The 25,058-nt window shown below is 45.3% G+C and overlaps 1 protein-coding gene across 1 annotated transcript in view; it reads right to left on the reverse strand.

Moving 5' to 3' along the window:
- Positions 1 to 25,058, reverse strand: part of LOC137430157 (syntaxin-1A) — a 124,339-nt gene that overhangs the window by 59,100 nt on the left and 40,181 nt on the right. The window contains exons 2-3 of the mRNA XM_068120786.2: positions 9,558 to 9,635; positions 9,204 to 9,303 (exon numbers count right to left, since the gene is read on the reverse strand). Coding sequence (XP_067976887.1) covers positions 9,204 to 9,303; positions 9,558 to 9,635 — 178 coding nt within the window. The remainder of the gene's footprint in view (positions 1 to 9,203; positions 9,304 to 9,557; positions 9,636 to 25,058) is intronic.

A 25,058-nucleotide genomic window follows, 5' to 3' on the forward strand; every position in this document is an offset into this window, starting at 1 on the left:
ACCATTGGAAGATAGGGCTCATTTTAAAAAAAGATTATCTTCTATATATTCTATAATTAACATTGTGATATGAAAATAGTTTTCATATTTGTTGTAAATGTAGGTTAAACTCGTGGTTATGCGTTAGAGCGGTGTATTTTGTTAGCCGCGTCGTCTTCATGGTTCTTTTTTTTCTTTGTTTCTAATAAAGACATATTCTGTCATTTTAAAACCACCAAAGTGTGTATTCGGTTTCCCCGTTTCATAAAATGTATCGTTTGATACGTATAATGCTTTAAAACTTTTTTTTTTTTTTTACCTCAGAAGAGATCAACATTTACCTCAGCGAATGCCAATCGCGGTGTCAGTATTTGATGAACTTATAAAGACTTAGGTGAGTTATAAGTGTGACAAGCATGTGCACGGGATTCTTCCCAGAAGAATGAGTGGTCGCATTAGCTTGCACGACTTAAAATGAGCGAGTTTTGTTTTGACGTTTGGGCCAGTTTTACATGTTGTATCCCTAAGGAATGAAACGAACGTTTTCCTGGCTTACAATTTTATTTGAAGTCACACATGCCTCAAAATACACCCACTTATATAGAATTGAACGCTGAATCCGAAAATGTAAGTGAAATTGCCTTGTTTTTTTTTTAACATTATCTTCTATATATTCCAAATATATATCTGTGCAGTGTCTGTCTTGTGTTGTCTTGTCTTGTGTTGTCACTGAACTACTCCCTCAAACTTTTGTGAAATCGTACTATTCCAACTTGACCCACGGCGGGAGTATGCGCTCTACTGAGTGGCGTTCTAGTTTTTTTTTCGTGATTCTTCACCATTGGGAGATAGGGCCAAAAACGATAAATAGTATGGTATCTCAAAAAGTTGTGGACGGATTTGGACAAATCTTGGTGGAGAGGTTGGGAGTGTGACAATAACGAATCGATTTGATTTTGGTGAAGTTCTGAATATGAATTCGGGTATGATAATTATTTAATTTTTAAAGTGATCTTCACCATTGGGTGATGGAGCCAAAAACGATATATAGCAGGAAATCTCAAAATGTTGTGGACGGATTTGGACGAAACTTGGTGGAGAGTTTGGGTGTGTGAAAAGGAAGAATTGGTTCAATTTTGGTGAAGATCCAGATCCGGATCCAGCTAGTAGAATTTTAAAAGTGATTATTCACCATTGAGTGATAGGACTAAAACCAACATATATATATATATATGTATAGCAGGATATCTCAACAAGTTAAGGTTGGATTTGGACGAAACTTGGTGGAAAGGTTGGGTGTGTGACAAGGACTAATCGATTTGATTTTAGTGAAGATCTGAATATGGATTCGGATACGAGAATTATTTAATGAGTAAGTGATTCTTCACAATTGAGGGATCGGGCTAAAACCGATACATGTAGCACGATATCTCAAAAAGTTATGGACGGATTTGGATGAAACTTGGTGGATACGTTGGGTGTGTGGCAAGGACTAATCGATTTGATTTTGTTGAAGATCTGAATATGGATTCGGATACGAGCTTTATTTAATTTTAAGGTGTTGGCAATACCTTGCTTACACTTTTGTGTAAGCTCACCATTGAGAGATCGGGCGAAAAGCGACATATAACATGATATTTAAAAACAGTTATGGACGAGTTATGACTAAACTTGATGGATGAGTTGGTTAGGTGACAAGAACAAGCCAGATCCAGGCTATCGGTGGGATACAAAACATAAACTGTTCAGCCTGGTGTAGGTATGCGCTTTACCGAGTGGCGTTCTAGTTTTGTTGAGGGTCGAGGCTCATGGAGCAGCTAGAAGATAGAATGGTGCAGGACATAACAGAACAAAAGGAATGGTAGAAGGAGAAGGGGGAAACACGCCTACAGTAGGGTTTAGGGACAAAATAGAGGGAGATTTGGACAAACAAGGAATGTGGGGAAGAATGAGGGTTAGGGGAGGACGTGCAGGGTAGACAAGATTGATACAGAAGTAATCTCTCAGGTACGCAAAACTGGAAATTTGGAAGGAGGTGGGCTTGGAGGGAGGGGGAGGGGTTAATGGGAGTATAAAATATAATGGTTTTGGATTGGCGTTTCATTCCTACATCCACTACCCTTCATGGCAGACCGTTCCACACAACAGGATGACCTGGTCAGGTTACTATTTAATAGGAGTAAAATGTTTCTACATCGATAACAGTATCGCCTTTTCTTAATTCACCCGCAAACCCAATCCCTGCACCCCTCCCCCCAGAAAACACCATTTTCCCACGTGTAATGACTCCGACAGGTTCCTCAAGCTAAGTTTCAATGCTTGGCTTGATCATTCTTCAATGAGCCCAGGAAAACTAGCATTGCAACTAACTATCCACATAAGCAAAGTGTAATCGAGGTATTGCCAACACCCTGAACAAATTTCAAATTGCTGCCCTAACTTACAGGGGGCACTGCATCAGCAGAATAATTGTGATGCTACCTCCCACATCTTGAGAAATGAAGCTACCTGCGAGGCAAATTCGTAATCAAATCCAGGCCCAATATGCATACAAAATGAATGAACAAACCGAGTCAATGTAACCCCGTTTGCCCCCCGCGAGTCAACTCTTTAAAAATACATTACGGGACTGTAGGAACTCCAAGCAATGCATGCGGATGAAGGAGCAGACAGACCACCCCCTTTGAAGGATTACAGGTGGTGGGGACTTCAAACTCAAGAGTGGAAAGCAGACGGTAAGCAAGTTATTATTCTGCAGCCGACACAAGAAAAGCAAACCTCTTGTCTTTCATGAGCATTTTAAAATGCTATCCTATGACTTGGTTTGTAAAATCTTTTGTGGAATCAAGCAGTGCTACTGGCAACAAAATTGTTTTCTTTGGGGGCTGAGAGAGGAAAACCCATCGGCTATTTCCTGGAGAGTAGGAAATTCCTACACAGCACAAATGTGATCACGGCTACATTGATCGTCAGATCCTAAACCGGAAGCTGAAAGTCTCAGTTATGCTCGGGAAACATGCAGGGAGAGAGCAAGTCAACGGTCACTGAATGTATTTGATCATCATTTTTGTAGCAAGCGTGCAGGAAATTTCAGTGCAATCGATCCACGCTCCGACTACCGCAAGACTCCTTTGGATTCTGCCCCAAAAAAATTCTCAAATACTGAGCCTCACGTTGTCAGGGCCATCGGTGTTCTGAAACATATAGCAAGTATATCCTACATGAAGCAATTTACAAATCTCTCGCTCTGCATTGATATTATAATCATTGGAGTTTACAAACCACAGTTGGTTGCAAAGACTTCACCAATTTATCACTTAGAAGTGATGTCACTATGGGGCGGAATACCATTCACCAAACTGGGAATAAAGCAAGCTATTCAACTTGATCGTGCCAAAATGTTTGGAAAAGTAAGTCTTATATATACCAGTTGATAAGTTTCAAATTCCATGCACTGGTTCATTAACACCCTTTCAGGTCAGGTTTGCGTGTCTCAAATATGTCCAGGTTCATTATCCCGGTCCAAACAACATGTATTCTCGTTCTGACATTCCCTGAATAATTCACTTCCTTCTATTCAGCTTACCCTCCAAACCTCCCCCCGCCTACTTTCATCTCCATCCTTTTCCCTCTTTCATCTACACTGTCTATATTTATCTCTTGTTTCATCTGTCAATCACAATTCATCTATCCTCATTTGCCTGTCCCTTAAAACACACCAGATGCCTCCTCATATGATCTTATCGCTATATGTAATGTTGACCCATAACAATACTTCCCCTTTGATACTTTGATACTTTGATACAATACTTGCCCTTCTCCACATCCCCTTTGATGCCTCTTTTGGAATATCACAAACATGTCTCTCCTTTTGCCATCCCAGTCCCAGGAGAAATTGCTCACTTTACCAATGATGCAGCTTCACTGACTGGGTGTATGACATGCCCTCCTATTTCCTGGTTAAAGCACACTGGATTAAACTCATAAATTTATCCTTTTATCACTTTAGAACCATATTTGTTTAAAGATAGTAAAAAAAATAATCCGTGCAACACTTTATCCGTATCAAGCATGTTTCTAACCATCATTGGTAAAGTGAGCTCCACGTCATCAAAGGAAAGTGTTTTTACCGTTTGTGTTTTGTCAAAATTCTACTGTTTATTTTACTGTGCATATGTCTACTGTGTGTTTCTAGTAAGATATTGGTTGTAAATCGTGCATACCTGTGTGTAATAGTCGTTTTGTTCATGCCGCATTTAGGGCCTGGTCCCTTGAGGCTTCCCTGTCTCCTCGGCGGTTGTTTGTCTATTTACTTTCGTTCTCTCACTGTATTGCTTTTTTCTTTGTCTTTCTTTTCACCCCAGACTTTCCCCGAACATCTTACCCTTTGTTTAAAGTCTTAATTCCAAAAAAAAATACAATTAAAAAAAAAAAAAATTCCTTCTCCTCATGGCTCTCCCTACCTCCTTCCTCTTTAAACGGTTTTCTTCAATTTGCCCATCAAATCACTCCATTTCGAAAAAAAATACAATCTTCTACAGTTCTTTGTTTCTACATTCCCTAAGCCCACCTGCATTCCAGCCCCCCTCCAACGTTTTCAAACGGACCTCCGACTTGAAAATCAAAAGAAACTCATTTTGCAATAAATGTTCGTTTTTCCAATAATCGTCCAACACTTTGTAAAATCCAAACTCACCCTCCCCTACTAAACTCCCCCTCACCACCTAAACTCTCCCCTCGTTTCTCCCCTCCTAAACTCCCCCCTCCCCTTCAAATCTCCCCCCTCACCTCCCAAACTCCCCCTTCAAATCTCCCCCTCCCTCCCCCCTCCCCTCCTAAATTCCCCCTCGGCCCTACACTTCAAAACTCCCCCCTCCCACATCCCCTTCAAATCTCCCCACCCTCCATTTTTCTCCAATTCTCCCCTCTCAACCCTCCTCCTCAAAGCAGCCTCCTCCCCACTTCCTCTCCCTTCCAACCCATACCTCCACCTACTCCAACCTTCTTCCTCACTCTGCCATGCCCCCCCCCCCTCAAACAACCCCTCACTGTTCCTCTTTCAATCACTATCAAACCTTTTGTCCTCCTCATCCTTCACTTTCTCCTAGCTCTTATGAAATCTCCGACACACTATCAACAGCTCTCCCTACCTCCTTCTCTTCCTCATCTTACCCCACTCCTCCCCTCCCCTGTCTTGTATCCGATGCTCCCCCATCCTCTTCCTTAACAGTATGGACCTCAAACATCCGGGGCCTTCACTCCAACCTGACTGATCTCTCCATACAGGTTGCTTCTGACAAACCAGACTTAATTAGCTGAACAGAAGCTTTCCTCCTTCAAGATGTCTCTGATTCCTTAATATCTCTCCCTGGTTACTCCCTCCTCCGGTATGATAGACCTGAGCCTCGTCCTGGTGGTGGTGTTGCTATATTTATCAAAAACTCTCTTCTTCACTCTCCCTGCACTGCCCTCTCTCCACCCCACCCCCAGGAGTACCTTTGGCTATGGCTTCCCCTCCACTCCCACCTTTTGTTCATATGTATGTTGTACTGTCCGCCAAACAGTGATGACTCCATTTACATCTCGCTGTCTGACAACATGGACCAACTTCTATCCACTCATCCCAACTCTCTCTTCCTCATATGTGGCAACTTCAACTACCATCACGCCAGCTGGCTGGGTGTGGGTACCTCTCAAACCAGCCATGGCACCTCAGCAAAGGACTTCTATGACTCACTGGGACTGACACAATCTGTCAATTTCCCGACGCGGATCTCATTCAACGGTACATCATCTCTTCTGGACTTGGTTATGACTAACTTCCCTGAAAATGTCTGCTGTTCTTTTTGTGCTCCAGTGGGTTCATTTGATCATTTCCTTGTTAAAGTGGCCATTCTCAGAGAGCCTCCTCAGCGTCGAGTCTGGCATTTCACTCAGGCCGACTGGCATGGTCTTCAAGCAGCCATCAATCATCTGGACTGGTCTCCCATCTCCACTGCCTCTGACATCAACTCATCCTAGGAATTATTCCAAAGAAAATTGCTCTCTCTCATGCACAGATTTATCCAATCTCGTCTTCAGTTGTCATACCCTTCCTCCCATCCATGGTACACTGATTCTTGTGGTGAGGCAGTTGCCCTGAAACAACTTGCCTTCGCCTCATGGAAGGCAAATTTAACTGAAGGCAATCTCATTTCCTTCCACAAAGCTCGGAACAAATGTGTGTCTACCCTCAGGAAAGCCAGGAAACAATATCTCTCTACTCTCAAGACTGAACTCTCAAACCTTTCTCCCTCCTCAAAATCCTGGTGGTGTCTGGTCAAATCTGTTTCTGGTGTTTGTTCCCCTTCCATCCCCTCCCTTACCTCAAACAGATCCACAACTGACACAGCACGTAACAGAGCCGATTGCCTCAACTGAGGCACACACAGGCGTGTGTTTGCCTCAAAATCTTGTGTCCCAAACCCAACACTCTCTGTAACCACCTTACCCAGTCAAACGCAGCTGCTCCTGGACTCTGTGTCCATCTCTTCTAACAAGGTGGAGAAGTTTCTGTCAAACATCGACTTTGATTCTGCAACTGGATTAGACAGAATCAGCCTACAGGTCCTAAAATCTCACCCTCTCTGCCCCTCTATCTCACCCTCTCTCTCTGTTTTCTTCACACCCTCTTTTGCTAAAGGTCATCTGCCATCTGCTTGGAAAGCAGCCAACATTACCGCTTTACACAAAAAGGTGCAAAAACAGATCCTTGCAACTACAGACCAATCAGCCTGCTCCCAATCATCAACAAGGTCATGGAATCAATCATCGCTTCTGATATCAAATCCTTCCTCTTCTCCAATGGCTTGATCTCGGATCATCAATTTGGATTCAGACCAGGTAACTCTACTCTAGACATGCTGCTTCTGCTGTCTCAACAATGGGTGGAGGTCCTCAACGCCAAACAGGAAATCAGAGCTGTCTCCCTTGACATATCTCATGCCTTCGATACGGTCTGGCACCCCGCCCTGCTCACCAAACTCTCCTCCAAATGGTATCCATGGAAACCTCCACACATGGCATGCCAACTTCCTCTCTGGTCACAGTCAACGTGTGGCCCGGAATGGAATTCCCTTATCGCCCCTTCCTGTTCAGGCTGGAGTTCCTCAAGGCCGTGTTCTGGGCCGGTATTCATAAAGCTACTTCAGTCAAAGTGGGGCCAACAAGTACCATCTTAACTTAAGTGGACCGAACAAGTGGAATTCAATATGCTACTTATCTCATGAAACTCACTTAAATTGGCCCCTAAATTTAAGACACCTCCAAGGCAGTCTTCACTTTAGGGTGGGTGGTTACTAGATTGAATATTCTGTCATTCGGTTCAGTTCGCTCAAGGGATATGGCAGCTCTGATGTTAGCAGTGCAGTTTGATATAGACCGAAGGCGGGCAATGCGTCGCGAACGTGTTTTTCGTGACAGAGTTCACACATTGGAAATTTACCATGACCTTCAGCTTTATCAAAGGTATCGTTTGGATCGACAGACAATACTGGATCTTGCTGATATTATTTGCATTTACCTCGAATAACCGACATTTCTCTCTCATACATATCCACTAGTCGGAGTTTCTCAATCTCGGAGAAATTCGGTTTTCTCTTCCTCTTGTCCATGTTGAGTGTGAGAAGACGGCTCTTCATACACGGCATTTATAGCAATTCAACAATGACTTGGCCTTGGAACTCAGTAATAACTGTCGTTGGTCTGTCGCCAAACCACAGAAAATGAACATAAACGGCAATGAAATGTGACATCGAGCCTTGGAAACCACTTGAGACAATCTTCATAACTTTAAGCGGGGCACTTAGCTAAGCAGGGTACTTAAGAGTGTTTATGAATTTCACGATAACAACCCCACTCAGCAAAGTGGGGTACTTAGCAGTTAAGTAGTCTTAAATTAAGAAGTTATATGAATACCGGCCCTGAGCCCTGTGCTTTTTCTGATCTTCATTAATGATCTCACTGACTCTCTGGAAAATCCTCTCTACCTCTTTGCTGATGACTCCACTCTCTGTCGCTCCATATCTCAACCCTCAGCTCGGCAGGCAGCCGCCTCTTCATTCTCTGCAGTCCGGGACAATATCACAAACTAGTCAAACAAGTGGAACATGTCTTTCAATCCTGACAAATCTCACACTCTCACTATGTCTCTCCGTAAAGACCGTCTGGACAACCGTCCCATCTACTTTCTCAACAATCCTCTTGAAGAAGTTCTGTCACTCAAGCTTTTGGGTCTCACAATCTGCCATGATCTGTCCTGGGAAAACCACATTTCCAAGCTGGCCTCCAAAGCCAGTCGCCGTCTGGGCATCCTCCATCGTGCGAAGTCCTTTCTGGGCATTTCTGAGCTCCACACCACATACAAAGCTTTCATCCGCAGCTTGATGGAGTACTCCTCTCTGCTCTTTGCTGGTGCTCCTGCCTCACACCTAGCTCGGCTTCACGCTGTAGAAACCAAGGCTTTTGGAATTATTGGTATCTTCCGTGATGAAGCTGATTCTAAGGGCCTTTCACTCTCTCACCACAGGAAGGTTGGTGGTTTTTCTGTCTTCTACCGACTCCTCTCCAGCGTAGCTCCCCTTTTCTACCCCCGTTAAAACACCACAAATCCACCTCTTTCAATCTTCAACTTCTTTCCTGAAATTCCTAGTAGTGTTAATTTGCTTTATACCATGTACCCCTCCTCTCCCCTCCACTCCTCGCCCCAGCCCTCTCCCTTCCACAGATCTCTCAATGTCCTTGTTCTCCACTGTTGTGCTTCCCTCTCTCCCCCCCCCCCCCCTCTTGTTTCCCGCTCCCTTTACTATGTTTTATGTGTCCATTTATGCTTTTTGTGTTTAATGTGTTAGCTATTACATGACCCTCGATCTTGTATACAAAAAAAAAATACAAAAAAAAAACACTTGCTGATTGAATCCTTCTAACTATCGTTTCACCTCTATCTTTCATCCTTTGTTGTTGTGTTCCCTATAGCCAGAGAAATGACAGCATATGCTTTGGCATAAATAACACATGAGTGAGGGGTGGTGGAACCACAGGAGAATGGAAAGTGTCATGTTAGACCTGGAGCAACTACAGTGACCAATAACCAGTGTAGAATACCGTTTGCTAAATATTGAGCATCACACACATAAAAATGCCCCTTACAAGCTGTATTTCTGGTGTTGAGTACTTTGTGACCTTACTCTCATCAGTGTTGGGTGCGGATAAGATGGCGCTGTGTTTTCGTTTCACCTCCTGTACATTCTCCGCCACTTTCTCAATGTCTCCTCGTATCTCCTCCACCTGATGATTAAAACACATATTATGCTGAAGCCTGAGCTTCCATCATTTTTAGAGTATTTCCTTCCTTCGATGACTTTCCCTTTAACCTCTCATTCCTTCTTGACCATATATATGCAGACAATCACCTCAAACGACTATATTTATACTCTACAATGTGCATATCAGCATTCTACTATTTAATCATATCCATCTCTTGGTTCTCTTCAAATAGATGGATTTAAATGTGTTAAATACCTGCTCAGACCAAAACTAACCTGCTCGAAAAATTGGTCCATGAAATGATCTCTATCGACAATAACGGCCACTTCATCATCGTCATCGCTGTCCTTCGCCTGCACACACAAACAAACAGATTGGGTTGTCAAACAAACGGATAACGTCACAATTAAACTCGTCAAATTGGTTTCCATTGCGTGGTAGTGAAATTTACGGTCAGTGCAATGAGTATCAAACACAGAAAGAATGACAGCATATGCAAGAGAGGCATAAGGTTGGAAGATGTCTCATAATTATAATGAGGTTTATTATAAAAAGTACAGGGAAGAGGGGAGATGAGACACTGTCATAAACGGTACGGACCAGGCGGTCAACGGACACAGTAGGGACGAGGGGGCATGCAAACTAATGCACAATGAATAAGTAAATATACCCTGCTAAGGCGCCGACCATACCAATTCACACGACGACGAATAGTGGGCAAGTGAGGTCTTGGGCAGCCCAAAGCGATTAGTAGATGTGTGTTATGGATTTTCTTCATTTTTTTCATGAAGATTTTCTCCAGAACAGAGAGCTACATAACGAATCAGCATTGTATGGGGCAGCGTTAGGCAAGGCATTACTGTATATTACTTCTGCTCTACATTTGTTTTCATTCAATGTATACACTGTTGCAACAATAGTTTTATTCAACATGCTACTTTTTGATTACAAATAATTCAGCTTAGGCCTTTTACTGGGCAATAGGTCTCATCTCCGGTACATGTGGTCTGCTCCCGCGTCCTCTGCTTAACATAGCATATCTCAGAGAGAGGGGGCGATTGATCGCAACAAAAAGACAGAGCAAGCCTTGTATAGCATTTTCCACTTATTTTCACATTTCCAGTGGTCATGCATACTGTCGTGTCCCTGGGGTTAAGACCCCAAGAGGACGAATGGCCAAAACAAGCTTTAACTCTGAGGCATATACCCAACTTTGCGGTAGTGACATGCGTGGGAAGGTTCAAGGTCTTACCTGATAGGGAACACACACAGGGGTTATCCGATCCCCACAGACACAAACGAATCAGGACAAGAAAAGTCAAATTCAACAAATAATGATTTAATGAAAATAAATGCAAATAACAATGAAAGGTGAGGTAAAAGCTATAATTCCTAAATGAGGGACCCTCCACTCAGACTCGCATACAAACGTGGGGAAAACGAAAGTACAAGAAAATAAATGATGCTGTGGTAATCGGCCAGCACTCAGCTTTGCGTCCCCAAATGGCTGGTAAGGCTTGCCGGTCGCTTGTCACCTCAAAACCACCGCGCGGGAAACACACAAAATGGCGCGGAATGCGCTCTTCGATGACCAGAGGAAACACGACGCGGACCCAGTCCACCGCCGACGTTGATTCTGTGCCTTGTAGTTCCGACTGTTCCGAACTGCTGTTTCTCACCAGTCCTTTCCCAAGAGCGAAAACGAACCAAAGACCACACACCCCGCGACCAAGCCGGAACAAAGAGGAAATGCGACTGCCTCCAACCGCCAGGACAGAAAGAGAGACAAAAATGGCACGACTGCATTCTCTTTCCTTCAGCTCCCGAATCTTCCATGCTGACGTCACACTCTGTCCATTCACCGAGCGCTACTCAATCATGAAGGCTGGGGCGTGGCCTCCCCATCACGAGTCGTGGGGTGCGGAGTCCAATCTTCGTTCAGGAATGTTCGGATGACGTCGTTCCCTTGCCGATCAGCAAATGTGCTGGGTGATGGTTAGCCCTGGCGGCATTGTGAGTGAATAAGTCCATTTACAGTGCGATCGTTGTTGTTGTAATGGCAGCCCTTTTTGATGCAATAACAACGAAGGGAAAAATCACAGGGCAATTACACACTGGGGTTTATCCTTAAGCCCTACCTAATTAACATAGCTCCACCCCTTGTATGAAGACACATGTACAATCTTACCCAGACAGTCAGCCTCACTTAATTTACATCGAGGTGGGTTCTTCTTCTTCGTGACACTCAGAGCATTCTAAACCAACACGATTCTATCTGGGCCAAGGTATTTCATCCCTACCCCAAAAGCATAACAATACTTTTTGATGACAGAAAATGTGCATATTGCGATTAAAATATATCCATTAGGAGATTTTGTGGAACAGTTGAAGCTGTAATGCAATGTATATGCATGTTCTTATATTACCCTTAGACATTGTGGTAAAGTGAAAACACAGGTATGTCCATGGGACTCCAGCTGCTGGACTAGTATTGAATATGAATAAACCACAAGTTCGTTTTTAACCAACTCCAAGCCCATTGCATCATGCTAAGGAGAGTGGAGGAATGCATTGACAGATTTCCATTCTCAATTCCTACTTGCGTAGGTATGGTCAAAATTATGATATTTCTGCGTATTGAATTGAAGGATTGCCACAAGTCGAAAACACAGTGCCATCAACAATTGCAACTCTTTCTCGACTGCTGAAGCAAACATCACACAGTGTTTTCATCAGTTTTCAGAAAAAGGGTGGGCTGACAGGATGGGCCAGAGGTCCACACACATGACTCTAAGCTGTCTAAGCTGGGTTTGAATCCCAAACCCAGCTATAAACTGTCATCCCAATGTTTCACAGGCAGGGTGATTCATCAATGTGTGTGCGATCCCTCGAATGGACGTTAAACGAGCGTCCCGTTTGTCGGCATTAGTTGGTGGACGCTAAAGATCCGACAGTCGGTGTCCTTCACAAAAAGTAGACGAGCTATCGCAGGCACCATTAACAAATTCTAAATTCCTGCCCTAATTTACAGAGGGCATTGCATCAGTGGCACAGCCGTGCCCTCAGCCAATGATGCTACCCCGCAACCTTGTGAAGAATACGAAAGAAGAATACGACCAGCAGGAGAAAGTAAGCTTCATATCCCCGCCCCATCAACATCCCCGCCCCAACACCAAGGCATTATCGCACTATCAACTTCCGTAAGCTAAACGCTCTTTCACCTACCTCATTCTCATCCACCCTCTCTGAAAAAATGTCCACTTCTCCCTTCATTGACCTCCACACCCCTTCCGACCTCACTGACTACTACAACCACACTCTCTCCTCCTGCCTTGACCAGCTTGCGCCTGTAAAAACCAAAACAGTTTCTTTCACCCATTCTGCTCCCTGGTTTACCCCTGAACTCCGCCTGATGAAAACTCGTGCTCGCCAACTTGAAAGACTCCGCAATAAAACGGGTCTCACAGTTCACTCCCAAGCCTACAAGGACCACCTACAACACTACAAAGATGCCCTCTCCCGCGCCCGCTCCGCCTACTACTCTCAAAGTATCCACTCTGGCTCTGGAAACCCAAAAGCACTCTTCTCGACAATAAACAAACTCCTCCGCCCCCTGAACACCACCACCCAGTCATTCACAGTAGACAACTGCATCTCCTTCCTCTCTTTCTTCCAACGCAAAATTGACAACATCTACAACAGCTTGACCACCGCCGCACTCGCTCCCCCTCCAACCACCTGCCCCCCCTTGTCCTGCCATCCCCTGTCTCGGTTCTCCCCAATCTCCCCTACTGACCTCTCTGAACTCCTCATAGGAATGAAAACTGCCACCTGCACTCTTGACCCCATCCCCTCCAGCTTTGTCAAGGCCTCCCTCCCTGCTCTCTCTCCACTTATCATTGCAACAATAAACTCCTCCCTGTCTACAGGCATCGTCCCACCTTCCCTCAAAATTGCTGCTGTTACCCCCATTCTAAAAAAAACCTGGTCTAAACCCTGACACCCTAAACAACTTCAGACCCATCTCCAACCTACCCTTTCTGTCAAAAGTTTTGGAACGTGCTGTAGCCACTCAACTCAAACATCATCTCTCTGCCAATAACCTGTATGAAACATTCCAATCCGGATTCCGCTCCAACCACAGTACTGAAACTGCTCTCCTCAAAATCACCAACGACCTTCTCCTCTCCTCTGACGCTGGCAACCTCAACATTCTCGTCCTCCTCGACCTCAGCGCTGCCTTTGACACCATCGATCACACCATCCTCCTCACCCGACTTGAATCCACCTTTAATTCCCGGACCCGTGACCACATCACCCCCGTCCTTTACAAGCTTCACTGGCTCCCCATCTCCCAGAGAATCCAGTACAAAATCCTCCTCTTGACCTACAAAGCCCTCCATAACCTGGCCCCATCCTACCTGGCTGACCTCCTCTCCAGACACACTCCCACCCGCAACCTCCGCTCTGCTGGTACCAACCTCCTGACCCCCCCCCATCCGGACCAAATTTAGATCCTGGGGGGACAGGGCCTTCTCCATCGCTGCTCCCACCCTCTGGAACTCGCTACCTCACACCATCAGAGACTCCTCCTCACTCACCACATTCAAAACATCACTCAAGACCCACCTGTTCAACACTGCATTCAACATTTAACCCACAGCATCTAACCCCTGACTATCTCCTCTCCTTCTCCCTCCTTTGTGCTTTGAATATTTCCCTATTGATTCTTCTTTTTTTGCAATTGTTTTTATGTTTTGCTATGCATTATGTTTTGCACTCTGTCAAAGCGTCTTTGGGCTTCCTGAAAAGCGCTATATAAAATAAATGCATTATTATTATTATTATTATTATTATTTAACGTTACCGGCACTGCCCTCTCTTGGATTAAATCATACCTCTCTGACAGACGCCAGTTCATCTCCATCAATAACTGCAAATCCCCCACTGCTCCCCTCCCCCAAGGTGTCCCCCAAGGTTCAGTTCTTGGCCCCCTCCTCTTCATCCTTTACCTGTCCCCCCTCGGTCACTTAATCCGCCGTCATGGTCTCCAATTCCACTGCTTCGCCGATGACATCCAGCTTTTCATCTCCACCAAGTCCGTCTCCACCGACACCCACTCTATCCTGACAAACTGCATCACTGAAATAAAATCCTGGCTTCAAATCAACTTCCTCAAGCTTAACTGTGATAAATCTGAAATAATCATCATTGGCCCAAAAACGCTCACAAAATCCACCCATAACTTTGCCCTCAACATCGACGGTATCCCAGTATCCACCTCCCCTCTCATCCGGAATCTTGGCGTCATCTTTGACCAAACCCTTTCCTTCGACAAATACACTAAACAGATCACAAAGTCAGCCTTCTTTCACCTGAAAAACATTGCCCGTCTCCGCTCATCCCTCTCCTCCACGGCTGCAGAAACCCTCATCCACGCCTTCATCACCTCCCGTCTGGACTACTGCAATAGCCTCCTCTATGGTTCACCCGCAAAAATCACCAGTAAACTCCAATACATTCAGAACTCCGCTGCCCGTCTACTCACCCATTCCCGGACCCGTGACCACATCACCCCCGTCCTTTACAAGCTTCACTGGCTCCCCATCCCCCAGAGAATCCAGTACAAAATCCTCCTCTTGACATACAAAGCCCTCCATAACCTGGCCCCATCCTACCTGGCTGACCTCCTCTCCAGACACACTCCCACCCGCAACCTCCGCTCTGCTGGTACCAACCTCCTGACCCCCCCCCCCATCCGGACCAAATTCAGATCCTGGGGGGACAGGGCCTTCTCCATCGCTGCTCCCACCCTCTGGAACTCACTACCTCACACCATCAGAGACTCCTCCTCACTCACCACATTCAAAACATCACTGAAGACCCACCTGTTCAACACTGCATTCAACATTCAACCCACAGCATTTAACCCCTGACTATCTCTTCTCCTTCTCCCTCCTTTTGCTTTAAATATTTCCCTATTGATTCTTGTCTTTTTGCAATTGTTGTTTTCATGTATTGTTATGCATTATGTTTTCCACTCTGTCAAAGCGCCTTTGGGCTTCTGGAAAAGTGCTATACAAAATAAATGAATTATTATTATTATTATTATATGATAGAAGGAGAGTGCATTTCCTTCCTTTTCCCGGCAGTGCCATGCCCTAGTAATATTTGCAGCCAACTATCATTTAATTAGTTGCATCGGCCATACCATGTGATATGAAACTAAGGATTACATCTCCGTGCAGTGCCCCCTCCTCCCTGACCACTCATTAAAGATGCAGTTCATGATGCATCCACGCATGTCTGCTCACTGCCTATAAAACCACCTGTTGCAGGGGAGGGATTCATTTCTGCAATTGTGCGGCTTCAAGTTTGGTAAGAATGATTAAACAATATGCCATGTACATTGCCTCATTATGGTTGAGGATGCTTGCTTCATAGTGCCTTGTACTTTTTCTGTAGATGTGTTACATTCAAGTGGATTAAAACTCTTAATCGGAGTCGATGTGGACATCTTTGAATTTTCACCACATTATACACCCTTTTAGTCTAATAACGTAGCTTAGTGTTAAATCGCATCAGTGTTTAAAAACTCAGGAAGCACTCACAATCCTGAACCACTCTTTGCCATCACCTTCAGAGTTATCTTAACAAGCAAACTGCATTCATTCTTTACCCATGCTTTCACACTACCTTCATATAAACCTCTTTGTCTAATCTCAAAATATTCACCTTCTTTTCTTTGTGAGTCTTGCAAGATCTCAAATGACTTTTTCTTCTGTTTCTCAGGCCATATATGTATTACATACAGGAATATGGTGGAATGTTTGACCCACCCTTCCTCCTGTACACTACATATGCACTCATCCAACTTTAACACATTTTCATTGCTTTACTGATAATCGCTCATTAAAGTTGATCAATGGTTGATAAAAAGGAGAGGGAAGTGAAATGGCAGGATGGCAAAGACACAAGAGGGAATGTGGCAAATTTATCCTCAGGAAAGTAAACATTACATACAAGGGACCATATCTATGTGAATCCAATTAACGTAATTTAACAATTTATTCATTTTCTACATCCTAATCCTATCCTTATCATCAGCTTCATCCAATTTTAACGTTCTCTTCTTTTTAATAATACACTTGTGCAAACCATTTGATCTCAAGGAGGGAGACCTAGGCTATCGGCACGCAATGGCATATAGTCTTTTGAGATATCGTCTCGTGAAATAAACAGAACAAGCCTCGTTGGCATAATACAGAGCGTCTGCTCTGAGGCTGAAAGGTTGGTGGTGGTTCTAATCCTGGTCGAGACATACCTGAGACTTTAACTAGAACAGCACTCGTAGAGAGCATACCTCCGCCAGGCTGAACAGTTTATGTTTTGTATCCCACTGATATGCCGGATCTGGATTCGGACATGAACCAAAATCGATTTTTTTTTTTTTTTTTTGTATACTGAATCGAGGCTCGTGAAAGAGCTAACATTTACTTCACAAACAAATCAACCAGACAAACAAAATATATAAAAAGAGGGAGCGGAAATCAAGATGGGGAGAGAAGGGGAAGCACACAACCACAACATTTGAGAGCAGGGAGATGTGTGGAAGGGAGAGGGCTTGGGGGCAGGAGGCGTGGGAAGGGGGGGGGGGGGGGGGAGGAAGAAGTATAAAACACAAGGACACCAAGGACTTCCAGGACAGAAGTTGGTATTTCAAAAAAGTGGAATTGGGGTGAAATTAGCGGGGGTAGAAAAGATCAAGGTTTTGGATGGGGGAAGATAAGAGATGGTGGTGAACAGCTGTTTTAAAGACCTGGAGGGTGGAGTGGGATTGAAGAGAGTGAGGGAGTTTGTTCCAGAGGCGGGAGAAAAGAGGAATGAAGGAGTGAAGGTGAGCAGAGAGTCTTGATTTTGGCAGTTTGACCATAAGAGGGTTGCAGGCAGATCTTGTGCGACCTGTAGGAATATTTGCGGGACAGAGCCCAGAGAGAGCTGGGGGGGGGGGGGGCAAGGCCAGAGAGGAGTCGGTAGAAGATGGAAAGACCACCAACCTGCCTGCGGTGAGTGAGTGAGAGGCCCTTGGAGTTAGCTTCATCGCGGGAGATTCCAATGATTCTGAATGCTTTGGTTTCAACAGCGTCAAGACGAGCTAGGTGTGAGGCAGGAGCACCAGCCCAGAGGGGAGAGCAGTATTCCATTGAGCTGCGGATGAAAGCCTTGTATGTGGTGAGGAGCTCAGGTGTGCCAAGGAAGGACTTCGCACGACGGAGGATGCCCAGTCGGCGACTGGCTTTGGAGGCCAGATTTGAAATGTGGTTTTCCCAGGAAAGATCATGGCAGATAGTGAGACCCAAAAGCTTGAGTGACAGAACTTCTTGGAGAGGATTATTCAGAAAGTGGATGGGAGGGTTGTCCAGTCGGTCTTTTCGGAGAGACATCGTAAGAGTGTGAGATTTGTCAGGATTGAAAGACATCGGTGACATTGAATTGGCTTGAATTGGCTTGTTCTTGTCACCTATCAAACTCATCCACCAAGTTTTGTCATAACTCGTCGATAAGTTTGAATTATCGTGCTATTTCTTGTTTTTCGTACCATCTCTCAATGGTGAAGAATCACTTTAAAATTCTCGTATATGGATGCGTATTCAGATCTTCACCAAAATCGAATCAATTTGTCCTTGTCACATTCCCAACTTGTCCACTAAGTTTCGTCCGAATCCGTCCACAACTTTTTTGAGATATCATGCTTGAGGTATAATATAGACATGGTAGTCACCTACTTGGGCAACTTGACTGGATATTCCCCGGCATTCGTTTTACAATTGAAATGGAAAAAGAAAGCAAATTGGCCCTGTTTGGATGTGGAGGTACACCGCAAGCCCGATGACTACCTAAAGACGTCGGTTTACACTTTACAGGAAACCAACCCAATTTTAAATCCCGTATCCCAATCTCCCACAAACCATGGCAGCTCGGGTATGGACTGTGTCATCTTCCAAAGCTGATGCAATTAAATAAATCAGATTAGTTAGAGCGGTCTTGCTTAAAATTGGTATAGAAAAGGGATATTACCTACCCTTAAAGAACCAAAACAGATAGAAAGGAAGGAACCAAACGCGCTTGGGTACTGTGAACTGCCGTACTACTCGGGCCTTTCCGAAAGGATTGCCAAGATAGTACACAGTGCACTGATTGGTGTAGCCAACAAGGCTCTACGCACCATCCGCAATGTCATTTGAAAACTGAAGGACACAATATCAACTAGTGATAAAACCACAGTCGTTTACCATTCATCATGCAAAGACTGACCAATTCTAAATTGGTGAAACTGGAAGAAATTTGAAACAAAGGCTTGATGAACATGATAGAGCAGTTAGGCTGGGAAAGGTGACACAGTCATCCATAGCACGTCATTCCCTGCAATCTGGCCACAAATTTGACTTTGATGGGACCAGCGTCCGAGAAACGACGTCAAACAAATAACACAGATTGATACTGCAAGCATAGCATGTGAAGAGTGGAGAGGGTGATCTAACTGGGGAGACAGTGGACACAACCACACAATACACACCTCTCAAAAAAATGGCAAATACTGGATGGTACAGACAGCTGGATAAGGTGAGCAACAAACAACAACACTCAATCCCAAACACCACACTCATGCGTGTACAACACTCAATGGAAACTCCAACAATCACACGACCCACACCCTCTTCACATCCAATCCGGACACAAAACCACCGATGTTCGTGCCCCGGAAACACAACACCAACAAGCGCACACGCATGCTTATGCACACTCATACAACACCAGATCACGTATAAGTAATAACAAAAAAGAGCAGAGCAACCCATCAATGATGTGCTTTGACCTTTATTTGCTTGAGGTTTGCAAAAACGAAAAACTCCTCCATCTGACCTCGAACACTGGCAGGTGACTGGAAGCGGCCACATGGTGAATAAAAAACCCCACTACGTGCCGGGGCTCGTAGTCTATTGGTCTGAGGAAGCCTGCTGTGAGCGGATGAAACGTCGCCCGAGACCGGATCTGCTCCTGCTTATTTGATCAAATTTGCAGAGTAGATCTCGTTTTACTTTCTGATTAGAAGCGCCTTTCTTTCTTAGAAGAAGAAAAATATATATATATATATGTTGTTATGTGTGTGGGGATAGGTAATGAAAGGCCTTAGTCGAGGTAGAATTGTATAGAGTAGTGTGCTCCGAATGTCGTGAAGAAGAATCCTCATGTATCTAAGTCAGGGCCGGATGTCCGTGGAAGCGTTATGTGTCTCCATGCGAGGGGTAGAGCTATGCTAATTAGTTAGGGCATATGGATAAAATTCCCAGTGTGTAATTGCCCTTGTGATTTTTCCCTTCGTTCTTATAAAGCATACTTGGCTGGTCATGCGATCACACATGATTAAAACAACATAATCGCCGACGGTACCCAGACACTACGACACCACCCAGCCGAATCTTCTCGATGGGCGCCAAGAATGGCCGTTAGGCCACACCCTGAAGGACGATTGGTTGGGACGATTTGACGGCGCTTGGTGATTGGTGAGAGTGTGACGTCATCGTCGAACATTCGAGCACCAGGAGCAAAAAGGCGAAGCGACCGCCATCTTGCTCTCTTTCTGTTCCTGGCTGGTCGCAGGCGATCGCATTAGCACTCTCTCTGTTCCTGGCTGCATGGAAGGTGGACGCATTTTTTTCTCTCTCTCTCCCTGTGCCCTCGACGGAGGCGGCTGCACGTGGAGCGGTGCGCGCTAGCGAAGCGAGTGGCGGAGCCCGGTAGATCGCGACGATCGGAGGAGGAAGGAGTTTGGCCGTCGCTTCGTGAATTGGTGGCTGCTACTGGCGCGACTGCACGCCATCTTGGGCGGTTCCCGCTCGATGGTTCCAAGACCGATCAGGGATGCCAGGTGGAGTATCGGCCAATGCACCACACTACATTTTATTTTTATTTCATCACTCCCTTGTGTTGTATACGAGTCAATGTGGAGGCACCTCGATATAGGAATTAGTTTGGTTTTACCTTTCGTTTTGTTATTTCCTGCATTATTTTCATTAAACCGTTATTTGTTACATTTTTAATCCCTTGTGTTCTGTTTCGTTTATTTGTTCGTGGTTTGAGGACGCCCAGTGAAATCCGTGCAGGTAAGTCCTTGCCACCCTCCACCCCCGCGCATGCCAAAGGAACCGTCATGGTTTGGTTATATGCCTTGAGTTAAAGCTTGTTTGGTCATCTGGTTTGGTCATCTGTGGTCTGCCCAAGACAGGTTCGGACAAATTGTGAGGCCCAGGGACTGTATGTCTTCCAGCAGTTGGCTAGATCAATAAACAGGGAGGTATGAAAGCCGGTCCATGTACTGTGTGATAGAGTGAGAACATGGAATGCTCATGCATTGAAAATCACATACCTGGTAGCTGAGCAAGGACTTTTTCAGATCTACAGAGATGGTTGCCACAGCAGCCTCCCTTTCAGATGTGTGTTGTACTGTTCTGCAGAAGGTGGAGCCATCAAAATGGTACAGGGGATTTTCCATGGAAGTGGAGAGGTCATTCATGTAGACCAAGAATAAGAACAGACTGTATTAAAGGTGTGGAATGTCACCATCTGCTTTGTGGAATGTCACCATCAAGAGAGAGATTCTGAAAAAATGCCATCAAAAGCAACCCATAGCTTCTACTCGCAGAAAAAAATTGGATAATCGTCTAAGGAGGGTCCCCTGATTACCATTAGCAGACACCTTGGAAAGTATGGCTGGGTGTGGAACAGTATCAAAAGCTCAAGAGATTCCCAGAGAAATATCCCTGATTTATTGTTTGAGATTTAGTGCATCCATTCATTGTTGGGTGAAAAGAAGCAATATGTCCCTGGTAGAATAGTTTAAGTGGAAGCCAAACTATGCTCAGATATTAGATAGTTGAAGGAAAGTTAAAGCCTGAGGTCAGCAGCAATGGTGGATTCTAAAATACTTTGCTTGTGACGGTGAGAAGGCTGACCAGTCTCCAGATGGGTGGATTGGACTTGGAACCCTCTTGTGAATAGGCATGAAATTTGTAACTTTTCAACATGAGGCACACAGGAGACCATCTGAGAAAGGCCTAGAGCAGAACAAGAAATAGGGTAAGATAGGGTCGAAACAGTTCTTGAGGATTACAGTGCCAATTTCGTTGGGTCCAGTTGTAGGGGGGGGGGGGTGTCATGGTTGACAAGGAACTTCTCAACCTTATTGGGAGAGAAGTCCACATGCTGGAGAGAACAATCTGTGATAGTTTGGGGAAAGGAAGGAATTGGCGACCTTGTCCTTTTCAGTAAAGACACCACCAAACTGATGCTTCACTGATAGCCTTTGTTTGACTTTTAAGGTGACATATTAATAAATAGGGCAAATTCAAAGCTACCTTCGTTGCCATTAATTGAATGTTGAAAACTCATTGTGGGATCCTCATCGACAATTTTGGTATCCTCATCTGTACATATGGCTAGCAGGATGGCCTAGAGCCACACACACGTGCCTCTAAGCTGTCTGTAGCCTGTGTTTGAATGTCGGCTCAGATATAAGCTGTCATCTTGGTGTTCCGCAGGCAGGGCGATTAATCTAGTGTGTGCCGTCCATCGGTTGGATGTTAACCTGTATGCCGTCCATCAGCATCAGTTTATAGACGACTAGCAGAAGTACCCGGCATTGCCGGGCGGGGGAGGGGAGGGGGAAGAGGAGGGGAGGGGAGCGGGGGGGAGGGGAGGGGAGGGGGGGAGGGGAGAAGAGGGGGGGGGGAAGTACCTGGCATTCCGTGTATAAACGTGAGGGAGAAGAGGGGGGAGGGGGAGGGGGAGGGGGAGGGGGGATGGGAGGAGAGGAGGGAGGGGGAGGGATGGGAGAGGAGAGGAGTGGGAGAGGGGGAGGGGGGAGGGGAGGAGAGGGGGGGAGGGGGAGGGATGGGGGAGGAGAGGAGTGGGGGAGGGGGAGGGGAGGGGGGAGGGGAGGGGGTAGGGGGAGGGGAAGGGGGAGGGTAAGGGGAAGGGGGAGAAGGGAGGGTGAAAAGGGAGGGGGAAAAGGGAGGGGGAGGGGGAAAAGGGAGGGGGAGGGGGAAAAGGGAGGGGGAGGGGGAAAAGAGAGGGGGAGGGGAGAAGGGGAGGGGGTAGGGTGGAGGGGGAGGGGAGGATGGAGGGGGGAGGGGTAAGGGGGAGGGAAGGGGAGGGCCAGTCAACAATGACGTTGCAGTTCTCATGGTCGGAGAGCAGCACAACAATCGCGACATCGTCCTGAATCTTCGCAACAGCACGAAGCGGATTTTGGAGACTCACCGATCCTGTGACACGCTCCAGTACCGGCGTTGCCGAGTGGGGGAAGGGAGACCCGTACATTCCCAACCCGTACATTCGCCCTCTCGACTCAAGCTCACTCGGACAAAAGCCTCGCACAAATTACACCATGAAGGCCCAATGGCCATGTCTATGCCACAAATCAAGTACGTGAGCGAGTCGGGCGCACTGAATTGAAAATATATAGAACGCTCATACTCCGTGAAAAGTGAAGCCAACTGGCGGCGGGCATGGAACATCACGTGATCGCTCTGAGCGAATCAGCGCGCTGCTCTGCCACCGGTCAGAATCCATGTATAATATTCCTCGCTGAAAAGAAATCTATGTGAAACATGCTACTATCTATGCTAAATCATGCAAAATCATGCTAAATGCTAATCATGCTAAAATCTATGCTACTTGCTGTGAGTTTATGGCGGCAAGGAACATCACGTGATCGCGTCACGAACATCATTCGTGATCACGTCATCACGTGATCGTGATCGTCATCAATGAGCGCGAATCAGCGAATCAGCGCGCTGCTCTGCCACCGATTCAGATTCCGTGTATAATATTCCTCGCTGAAAAAAAATATGGATCTAAAGATGAAAGAAAAAAAAAACCTATGTGGTGTGAATGGCAATGTTCCTCGCTGAAATGTGAAAAAACGCAATCGCTTTTCGCTCTGAAATACGTGCGAACGCGTAACTGAGTTAATGGCGGCAACGAACATCACATGATCGCTCTGAGCGAATCAGCGCGCTGCTCTGCCACCGGTCAGATTCCATGCATAATATTCCTCGCTGAAATGCGCTGAGGTAAAAATATGGTAAAAAAATATTATGATATACATTTCCTATCCCCCACAAGTAACCCGGTGTGGTAATCGAAAACCGATTCAAAATGGCCCCTCGCTACGACTTTCCACGATCGCATTTTATTTTCACCACTTCAAATCGACCGATTTTTACCAAATAAAATACCGCACTCGATGCATGGATGTCATGTTTGTGGCAGAAATTGAAACAGATTCTAATTTGGAAATAAAATGAAGGCGTGCACAATGAAACAAAATCTCCTCAGAATCGAAAGTCGTGCCACGGGACGTGGTGACGTCACTGCGTTTCAGCCTTAAAAACTCAATTTTATATAACTCCATATTTTGAATAATTCGGTCAATTTTTGCCCAATCTTCGCCAAATAAAGGTCCCCGTTACCTACAGATACCCCTCTACCCTCCTAGGGGCGAAGTCAGGATGAATTTCGTAGGAAGGGGAAGGGGTCCCTACTCGCTGATAATATTCCTCGCTGAAAAAAAAGATGGATCTAAAGATGAAAGAAAAAAAAACCTATGTGGTGTGAATGGCAATGTTCCTCGCTGAAATGTGAAAAAACGCAATCGCTTTTCGCTCTGAAATACGTGCGAATGCGTAACTGAGTTAATGGCGGCAAGGAACATCACGTGATCGCTCTGAGCGAAGCAGCGCGCTGCTCTGCCACCGGTCAGATTCTGTGCATAATATTCCTCGCTGAAATGCGCTGAGGTAAAAATATGGTAAAAAAATATTATGAAATAAATTTTTAGGTCGGCCATGTTCTTCCCAGGCTCAATGGCCATGTCTGTGCCAAATATCAAGTACGTGAGCCTCTCCGTTTAGGAGTCTATCGGTAACATTACACACACACACACACACACACACACACACACACACACACACACACACACACACACACACACAAACTGTGTTTTATATATATAGATGTTAAACATCCCATGGTACCATTCACGGAAAGTAGGTGAGCTATCGCCTGCACCCTGACGAAATTGCAAATTCCTGCTCTAACCAACAGGGGGCACTGCATCAGCAACACAGCTGTGTCCTCAACAAATGATGTTAACCACAGCCTTGTGCTGCATACAAAAGAGGAAAACCTGTATGCAAATGGAAACCTGTATAAAATAAATCGCTTTTGAAGAATCTCTTCCCTTCGTTGGCGTCCTCACTAAGCATTGTGCGATGGCTGTATAGGTCAAAATGGGTGGTGCCACAGGTGTGGTGCCACTCAGGCAGGTGCCATAGAAGAGAAGGAAAATCATCATCATATGTGGCAATATTGTCAATCCTATGTTTAGCCCCAATCGATGAAATCCAAATTTTGCCCAAAACACCAGAAGCACATGAATTTTTCTTCCAATGAGTTATAGTGAGATATTCAATATAGACAACTGAGTACAAGCAGGCAAGACAGCCATCTTAGTACTCCATTTATTGTATTGCATTCCCTAGATGCTACTGCTTATTAGTGTCCAATGGATTTGCATATATTTGATTGATGCATCGTGGAATAGCGTGGGTATATCATGCTGGTGAAGGATTGAGTTAATATGACAGGTGTTTAACCCTCAAAGCCATGAAAGCAAGGTGAACCTGTTTGTATGAGCTAATCCAGCCTCATGT

This window comes from Myxine glutinosa, chromosome 6 (genome assembly GCF_964187855.1).
Source record: "Myxine glutinosa chromosome 6, kmMyxGlut1.1, whole genome shotgun sequence".
NCBI classification, from domain to species: domain Eukaryota; kingdom Metazoa; phylum Chordata; class Myxini; order Myxiniformes; family Myxinidae; genus Myxine; species Myxine glutinosa.